Genomic DNA, 10,335 nt, shown 5'->3' on the forward strand with positions numbered 1-10,335 from the left:
CAATGTTATCGTGATACTCCGGAACATGCCTTGGATCAAGCAAAAAATGCTATTGGAATCCAATCGCCAAGATTATTTTGGTGCTGACTCCAAAGAACAGAAAGAACAACACAAAGATCCTTTAGACATAGATTAACGTCTCAACAGGACACATTCAGACCCACACACCACTACAACAAGCCAGCTAAGAGAACTATAATCCATCTGCTGAAGAAAATATTCCATGTTTAATAGTCAACAGGCAAAAGCCGCATAACAGAAAGTGCTAGGGTTATGGACTGATTCACAACTGATGATCTCACTGAGTTCTGGTAAATTCCTGTAAAACAGTGAAAAGGGTATTGTCTATCTAGAGCATTTACACAAGGTTTATACTCTGTGACTCCTGACCGAAATGCAGGGGAGAAATTCTTGCGCCTCTCTGACAGACCGATTAGTGATCAACATTATAATCCTAATCCAACATGACAGGATTCTGGGAATAGAGGCTTTCTACACAGTCGGGAAGACGAGTCAAGTAGTGCGGGAAAGAAACAGAAAGACTGCTATTTGCCATTTGTCACAATATTTTACATTTGTTTGTCTGGCAGCCACTTGGGCCAAACCTTTGCGTGAGTGTGTCTGCCTATAAACTGATGGTCTGGACACACAGGTAGATGGCAGAGGCAAAGGCTGAAAAAGCATGAAACTGTAGATTTAAATGGAGGACATTTATCTTGTAGAGTTAAAGCCAACATCTAAGGTAAAAAAAAACCCAAAAAAAAGTATTTAATTAGGATTTCTCACAAAGCGGTAAAACCGATTAAAATCTATTAGGTCACTCGCAAGCGTATAACAGGATTGTGTGTCAGTATGTCAAATATGACACTATCAGGAAGAACTGCATGGTATGCTCTGATGTCACTTCCCCTCACACATTTTTTAATGGCATTAAGATCATTACTTTATAATAGGTCTAACCATAGCTAGTCAATCTATGGGATTCTTTTCGCCACAAATAATGCTTTGAGATGATGCTCGTGTGCACACACAGAGAGCCACTAGGTTTGATCTTTTTTTAGCTATTATTATATATATATGTTTAGTAATTTTTAGATAACAGTACCTATATTTCTGTGACACTTTAAGGAGCACCTACTGTGGTTGGTGATTACAATAGGGTTTTAAGTCAGTTAATCTGCTTAGTTGAGTAATCCATATGCCATTTGTTGTGAGAGAGTAACAGCTATTTTTGATATTTACTCCAGCAAATCGCTCAGTTCTGGCAATACAAGTTATGGTTATGATTTGGGTCAGGGGAGCTGGTTCTTGATTACCCTAAAAGGGACATGTCTACTAGGGGTACATCCAGATTCACACCCACACACAAACAATTTCTATTCATACTGTATACAGGAAACTAACCAGTTACTAATACGTGACAATGTGTACTTTTCTAATTCATGAAGTGAAACCTGATGTTTTCTTTTAGTAGTCTTGGCCCCTGGTCCTCATACTACATGTACTGGAGCTTATCATACAACAGGGTCACACCACAAAATTCTCACCCACTCCCAGGCACTGTGCTGTACCTGTTTCAGGCCCCATTTCACAATACACTCTGACCATTTAGTCCATGATAAGGTTATCCATTGGTAGTACACTTTTCCACAAGCAGTGCATTAAGTTGATGTACACACACTCATACATACTCACTAGGTTTGTCACATTTTATTTCAACATCAAATATTCTCCGAATATGGTTTTTTCTAAGACATACTGTAGGACAACCAGACTTTAGGCGTCATACGTTTCACTGCTGGTTTGTCATACTCTTGGTCCGAATGCCTGCAGGACCACATTTGTCTGTGATTGGTAACACAAAGGAAAACAACTTTCATTCACGGTTTCTCTCTTATCAGATGTCACTGTCAACAAGGCCCAGTAATTTCCTGTTACTAGTGAGACAGTAAATTATGTTTCGTTTGTGTAATGTTGTCTTGTTGATACCAGAAAGCTTGTCATGTGAAAATACACTATGGCTGACGTAAGACATTCTGATTAGGGAGTAGTGTTCCCGGTGTGACACAGCCAGCTCTCTCAATGTAGCTAATGGCAGAGACAGACTTTGTTTGGGACTTACTGTTTGGCCTCCTCTAGGTGACACAGGTACTCGTAGGCAATGTTTTGTCGCCTCCTCTCATCCATTTCCTCCGCCGAAAGCCTCTCATCATCCACGATGGCTGTAAAATAAACACAGGAGAATGAGCTACAGCCACTGAGCGACAGCCTAAAGCTAACACAGAAGACAAGCGAGGTTTCTCTCACACTCTTCATGGCAACATAACCCACAGATCTGCCCTTTAGGTGTCCTGTGGCATCTGGTATATTTAAACTCTGCATATGTCAAAGATCCAGAAGATCCATGGAGCGTTATGTTCTTCATTGCTATTCTGTATAATTCTGTGGGCCTAACACTAGGCTTATGGAAATATGATGGTACCAACCGTCTAATGGCGCTGACTCCCATGTAATAAAGCCAGAGTCAATGAGGTGTGATCTGAAGAGAACACAGCAGTGGCCAGCAGAGAACAAACCTCAATCTAACCGTACTTTAGATTAACTTGCTTGCAGATTATAATTTAATTACGGGAATGATTATGCGGGACATAAAACTGATCTCACTGAGTATTAATCTACCAGGCCTAATGGATAATACACTAATTAACTGCATACTACCTTTGTAACTACATACTAATTATAACTTACTTATTAGTTAGTAATTAGATCTGGAAACCAATACCACCAGCTTTCAAAAAAAAGAAAAAAAAATGTTGTAAGTATAAATGCACTGGAGCTAGCTAGGACACCATGATTTGGAAATAAATACAGACAACTGATTCAACACTACTCAAGCCCCACTTCATTTGGTTGGATCTTAATGCCCTTAACAGGTATTTCTGTAATGACTGTTTGCACTTGACAAGAACTGAAAGCTTACTCTTTCTGAAAAAGAGATGTTCGATAGCGCTGGTTATCATTCTGAGAATCTGCCTTCCATTTCACCAAAAAAAAAAAAAAAAAACCTCATATTTTGCAGCACAAAAACACCACACCCAAAAACATGTAGGGTTATCATTTATAACGAAAGCTAGAGCAAAAAGGCTGTTTTTTTTAATATGGGATATGGTTTTATTCCACCCAAACAACTTTATGAAAGACTCACCTTGCAGACTACGCAAACAGAGACCGATTCGTTATGGGCGGATGGACGTAAGTACGTCACGCACTTCTGAACAATAAGTCAGCCTCTCATTGGTTCATGTTGAACAGGGATAGACTACGTTACATATATATGTAACATGACCTTTACCTGCTACTGATCGCCCCCCCCCCCCCCCCCCCCCCCCCCCCCCCCCGCCCCCCTCCCTCCTTTAAGCTGAGCTATTCTCACCCAATCCCGTTATTTCTGCCTGAGTGGACTGTGCCTTGTCCTGCTCTGAGTTCTTTAACCATGCCATAAGAGCAGGTTAAGTAGCCCTCTGTCTGTACTGTGCAGTGCCAGACTGCTACAGGCTCAAGGGACATGTGTAGTTAAACTCAGACATCAAGACTTGCGGGATAACACGTTGGACACTTCTGTGATTTGGCCATTAATCTTACTTGAAACCCAAATTTTGACCCCTACAAGGTAGAAGTGCCACTCCTCTATCTTGTAATGTTCTTAATGCCCTTTCTCTGGTTACTATGGTCTATTTAATCTGCACAGTTCTTTCACAGCACAGTCCATAAGGAGTGACAGTCACCTGTTCCATTCAGGACCTACTCCACTCAGGACCTGATCTGCTTTCACACAGAAATACTGCAATCCTGAGAACATGGCAACCATTTGTCTTCCTTAGTTCACTGTCATTCATAAATATACCATACCTTTGTTGGTGTATTATTCTGCAAATTGTCATAACAGTAGGTTATGCCTCGGGGAAGTGGCACTCATTCCGTGACTGACAACATCAGAGTGACAAATTCGTCAACATACTCCCAACCACATAATTATGGGTAAAAACATCTCATCATCAAAGCAATGTTTGTGTGCCCAATATATCACATTAACAAGAGGGGCTGGCCTGTATTTTGCCACTGTGTCCAGGACTGCTTCAAGAAGTCCAAGAACCAACAGAAAGGAAGACTTTAGGACATCACACCGAGTTCTTCACATGTAAGGTCAGTCCAGAGAGTGCACACCCTTCACATATGTAATATAATTGTATGGTGTGTAACTGCTCCCAAAAGATCAAAGATCAAAGCAAGGCTGGGCACAATCAAGTGATATAGACTCAAATCAAGAAAGAACCACACCCACAACACAAACATGAACAAAGATATTGCCACTGTACAAACATATGCCTAATCCAACAAAAGAGGCTAGCGCTGAGAAGCACAACCATGACACCAGACACAAAAGAAGCCAAAAATGAAAAGGATTTTGTGGAGTAAGCCAGAGGGGGTGAGGGCTTAGAATGTGTGAATGAACTGATGCACACGCAAGTGCATCCCAAGTTACAGACAAGTACACTAAGCCTTACTAAAGAGCAAGTGTTTTCCCTCCGGTAATTGTCACCGCTGACAGACAGTCTCTTGCTTGCATTTGTTCTCACAAATGAGCGTCTCGTTACGGCAGACAGCTCCGCAACGCGCCCCCCCCCCCCCCCATGCCCCCACCCCCCCCCCCCCCCCCCATGCCCCCACCCCTTCACCAACAGGCACTGACTTGCTGGCAAATTTTGGGCTTGGAGTCATTGTGTAGTCCCTTTGTTTTTTTTATTTTATTTTCCTTATCAATGACATCTGTTCCGTGAATAGTTTTCTGAAAAGATACAAATCCGGTTCACAAAAAAAGACTTTGCACTTGCATGATGCATTATGTAACAAGTTACGTACTGACAAGCTCACGTGAGAGTCCACAATACCTGGGGGTGAAATTTCTGACAAATGGATTACCATGTCACACTTCCTACTAGCTGTGTTCTTCTGTTCATATGATACGTCTACAGTTTTATTTGGGATAACAGTGGATAGTTTTCACTGGTGTCCGCAAACACAGGAAACCAACCAAGTTTATTTGAGTTGTAGGTCACTCTAGAGCATTGTAGCAACATGTCATGTATTCGACCCAAAAAAGGACAGAGAGCTTTGCCAGATGCATGGAATTCAGTGTTTGGTCATGGAAAGGTATAGCAAAATCTATAAGACACCAGGCACAAAATAACACAGGCTCCTTTACAGGCTGTGTGTACGAATGTTAATTAAATGCCAACTCACTTTTTTCAGCAAAAAGGGGCTAAGACGGAGCTGACTATAACCTTTGGCTATCGTTTTTCTATCAACATCAACCCAGTAGTGTAGTCCTCCAAACCTACACATGCTAATAAGATGCTATGATGGTATTAAAGTAGATTATTTGATTAATTATTATTTCAAAGGCTTTCAGAAGTCTAATAAAAACTACTATACACAAAGGTAGAAATAGCTTGCCAGTTCTTTTATAATGAAAGGGGAACATAAGGATAAATTAATCTGTGTGAAGAGCAATACCAGGTACACAACAAATAAACTGGTTATCAGTTCATCTGGAGCTCATCAGAACTAATTAACTTATAAGGGGACCTCAAAACTTTGAGTGTTTTACACATAGGTCCCAACTCTGAGAACAAAGAGGGCGGTCCACGCGACAGGGCCAGTTTAGCAGGCGTCTGTTCCATCACGTTGAGCATTTAGTTACAAATGTGAGTATTCTCAGCTCGCTTACTTTGTTACAGAGCATCCGAAACCTTCTCAAGAGGTTTCGCTGTCACTTCCTTAACACTCTTCCTCTGGTTGCTATATTTAATCTGACGAATTGTTCTCATCCATGAAATAGGTGGCATGGTCTATTAACAGCGAGAGTGTTTTTCTCTTACGGCCTTGAGGATCACTAGCCTACATTCTGGACAAAGAGCCCAACCAAATTTTGAGAGACCATGTCTTTCAAAAAGGATAGAGGATCCTACAAAACAGAGTTATTGTCTGTTGATGGGACTGTGAGTGTTTACCATGAAACTAAAATCTAAAACGAATCCGTTCCTTTCAGCTGTCTCTGGTTATCGAGATGAGAACCAGAGAGACTTCTGAAAGTCCCTCTTGCTTTATGTGTTCTCATACAGGTACCAGTCTAAAGTTTACTGAATAATCAGAGGTCCAAATATGCAACAGCACAGCAAAATGTGCACCTCTCAATGAAAACTCATGGTTACATATATCTCTGTTTCTGTCAGCCTATACTATCCAGAGAACAAATCTGCTTACTAGTGCTGACAGATTTTAAGTACAGCAAACACAGTTCATGGACTCAGTGCGGAAAAACATAGCAAACAAAGCTCTGAACCTGTGTTTGATCTCATTGAGCTGGTTAATATTGAACTCGCAGACAGCAAATTCTAATACACTCGCAGATTGTGAAACCGGCCCCACATCAAATGTTGCAGAGATAAAGAGCTATATAGTACCTCAAAGACACATAGTAATATGAGCTTTAAAAAAAAAGTCAGTCAATGAATGTCTAAATAGTGCCCAACCAGTCTAAATTTTTCCGTTTTTGAATAAGATATCCGCGTTTTAACATTGTCTCTCAGTTGCTGTACAGTTATAACGGAAAAATTAACCCCCGATTTGCCACATCTTTAACAACTAGAGGTACAGTATGACCGCATCAAGGAGTTGGCTACCACATTTTGGGAGACATTAGGCTACAGCTCAGTTAATGCATAGCAACTCTGGCGTTATACTTTTTAGCAACTTATTTTAAATTTTGTCTCGTTTTAAGTTTTTGGTAAATGACTAACACGATTTGCGGCGGTCTGCGTCAAATCATTTGTATATACAGGGCAAGTAACTGGAGATATTTATCGGAGATTTCCTGTTCAGCATCACCAGGATGATGGTTCATTTTCGTGGCAAGAAGAATGTTCTGCAGAGGAAAGTGAACTTACTAAGATACAAACTGAATAGGTTCCGCAAACACTGCCGGTGAGAAAACTGATAGGAAAGTTAAATTAAGCAATGCGAGAATCTGCATGCGCTCCCACCTGTTGCTTACTGAAAACACAAAATGCCTCGAGAATTTTCACATGACAGTTTACAGATTATGCTAATCCACTCATGTCCACCAAACTGCATGTCATAGTAACTAGACACAAATCAAAATACTTTAATTAAGAAACGAACAAAATTCAACTGGAAAAGAGTTATATTAGTTACTTACATCCATAACGGGGTCTGAGTGATTTAGCGCTGTCTTCATAGTACATCCTGCTTCTGTTCCCTCAATTCCGAACGCGGATTAGCTGAGCAAATTGCTGTCGTAAACTGCGATTTAAACTTCTCTCTTGTGTCTTTTTAATGTCAAACAATGAGTTCGCGAAAAAAAGTGACAAACTGGGTCCTCTGTGGTGGTTGTTGTTGCTGTTGTTGTTTTTTCAGTCTGTTAACCCGCACCCTTCTCCTTTCTCTTGAAATTGTATGCCCATGGCGCAGAAGTCTTCAATCTTAACCGCTTCCTCGGCCAAGCAGTACCAATCTAGTCTACACTCGTAACTGCAATAACCGCAAAACAGGATCACCGTTGCTCCACCTGGTGGCACACCCCTGCGATTTGAGATAATGTCTCCCCCGAGTGTCCATACTGAGTACACAGCCATTTGACACAGTTTAATTTTGAATGAACTGTGTTGGTTGATTAGTACCTTTTAACTTTTCTCTTGAGAGGAGTTTTCAAGCCTTAGAAAAAAGCAGCAACGCCCTGTCGATCTGAGAAAAATAGCAAATAGGGAGGGTATACAGAAAAATTTTTAAAAGTAATTGGGACTTTAAATCAAATATTTGTGGGTCAAGGTATTTCAGCCTAAAATATTAATGGCAGTATTTTATCACAGCATGGTGTACTGAACAGAGGGTCAAGTGTCATTATAAATGTCACCACAAGATGTTCTCTGTACCAGTTTAAACTGGCATAAACTGCCAGTAGACTTCAAGTATAGACTTCTTCTTCAAGCACGCTATTCTGAATGTTCTGGAGGAAAAGGACATTACATTTTTTTAAACTCACATATACCTTTATTGCCCTTCCAGAAATACACAGCTTTTTTTCTGTAAATACATCTTCTTTGTTCAGTCAGACACAACCTTCTAAACTTTGCAGAGTTACATTCACATGTTTAATGTTTATTCCAAATAAACTTGTTTTGTCATCTCTCCACCACAGGGAAACAAGAACAGAGAAAGAAATTTCATACGTACATGCAAGGCTGTAATCATAAGCAGAGAATGTTATGCTGAGATTGATATGCTGACGGCTGAAGAAATGTCCATTTACATGTTTGCAATTGATCAAAACCAGTCAAAATATCCACCACAACCATATGGCCATGTATACATTATTTTAAACAAATACAGACAAACACACACAATCACCCACACATCTGTTCAGACACACACACGCACACACGCACACATACACACATGCACACATACAGAGCACATACCATGGACTCACGTAAGCACACATTCACAAATATATTCACATTGTTAAGTACCTTAACACACTGAAACACACTGCAAATGATTCTGCCATGTTTGGATCTTGATGCATTTATATATACACACACACACACATATATAACTAAAGCAATAACCATGGCAACAAATGTGTGTCAATCATTATAACTACCATTTCAGGTACTGCATAGTGCTCTGCTGAGACTGAAACAGCAGTAAGTGACTTTGGTGTGTTCGAGGTCAAAAAGGTCACCTCAAGGTCATTAGTGACCAAGTGACCTTACAAGTTTATTGACCCACAGGGTTATTGTTCTCACAGGTTCTTTTTGTCATTGACCTCTTGATTCTTGTGGGTGCTTTAGAAAGATTTCAGCAGGACAGTGTAGTATGTCAGATATATTTATATATTTTATGAAAATTAGTATTTGTATGCTTCAACGTGTCTAATGATAACCAGAATGTAAAAACAACACTGACATCTAGACCAAAGGGTACCTAGAGTGATAATAACTACATATACGCAATACATACAGGAGCAGAACACACAAGGAAAGCGTACAATAAAATGAACATGACACTGGGGGTGCAGTTTATATTACTATGGCCCTTCTTCAGAAAGTTTCAAAAGGTGAAAGTTCTAAATTTCTGCAAAAGGCTCCTCAATCGCACAGTCGAAAGGGTGCACACTATAGCCCCCTGGAGATGGGCAGAATATCATTTAGATTTGAATTTTCTTAGTGATACGCGTCAAGTTTACCTTTGAGACGGAAAAGTTAAACAATTGAAAATAAGACCAAACTAGATTTGGTAAATGACGGTTACGATGTTAGCAGTGTTGCACCATGGTTTGGATACTTTGGGCCATAGTTTTTTGTTTGTTTGTTCGTGTGTCTGTATGTCTGTTTGCTTGTTTGAATTAATTATTTCCCTCAATGTCAAGCATAAGAAGGATACAAATAAAAAAAATCAATTAAATGAGGTAACAGAAACTTTAAAAGTTTGTGCGCGTGAATCTATTATTCAGAATAAGTGTGAATTTGTTTGTTTGTTTTTTAATTCCATGTCTTATGCCACTACCTGATGACCCCATCTGCTCAAAGAAGCTTAACCCGTGCCCCTCTCTGGGGTCCTTGGAGGGCGTCCTGTCAGAGGGATAGTCCTCCCAGTCCAACCTGATGACAAGCAATCTTTTTAAGTACTTAATCCTCAGTTTCAGTGAAGTATGGTTTTTCATCATTTTAGAGTATGTAACAAATATATAATTGTGACATACAGATATAAAAAGCAAAAAAGCATGACTGACTGATCCAACATTATGAGATTAAACTGCTCAAACTTTTGACTTTCCTTTTCATAATGTTCCCCATCTTCACTCGCACTGCACAATGACTGAAATGAAAGGGTTCTATTATACATTTTTATAATTATTATAAAAGCATTATTATTGCCCCCTACTGACAAAAAAACAAAGTAGCAAGAAGCCAGGAATGAGTTGATTATTGATCGTACTGTACTGAACTTTTTCTTAGGTCTATTTAAATATCATTTTTATTTTAAGGAAGCTGCTCAGTGTCATTATATGATGTCCTTGGTATTGCTTCCTTCCCCTACCCAACTTTTATATTTTAAGACGATTAATATTATTTTCATTATTTATTGAACATTTTATCATAGCCTATTTTATATAAATATATGAAATGAATCCAGTGTTCTCAAAGCTCCCTCAACATTGCCATATTAACAGAATGTTGTAAGGATGTTGTG

General features: G+C 39.6%; 1 protein-coding gene across 2 annotated transcripts in view; it reads right to left on the bottom strand.

Annotated features, from left to right (window-relative positions):
- The window catches only part of iqgap2 (IQ motif containing GTPase activating protein 2), a 46,789-nt gene extending 39,220 nt beyond the window's left edge, over window positions 1-7,569 (bottom strand). For both annotated transcript variants that reach the window (XM_030791900.1, XM_030791901.1), the window contains exons 1-2: window positions 7,280-7,569; window positions 2,123-2,222 (exon numbers count right to left, since the gene is read on the bottom strand). In XM_030791900.1, the coding sequence (XP_030647760.1) occupies window positions 2,123-2,222; window positions 7,280-7,325 (146 nt within the window). In that variant the 5' untranslated portion in view covers window positions 7,326-7,569. The remainder of the gene's footprint in view (window positions 1-2,122; window positions 2,223-7,279) is intronic.
- Between the last annotated feature and the right edge of the window lie 2,766 nt (window positions 7,570-10,335).

This window comes from Chanos chanos, chromosome 14 (genome assembly GCF_902362185.1).
Source record: "Chanos chanos chromosome 14, fChaCha1.1, whole genome shotgun sequence".
Classification (NCBI taxonomy): Eukaryota; Metazoa; Chordata; class Actinopteri; order Gonorynchiformes; family Chanidae; genus Chanos; species Chanos chanos.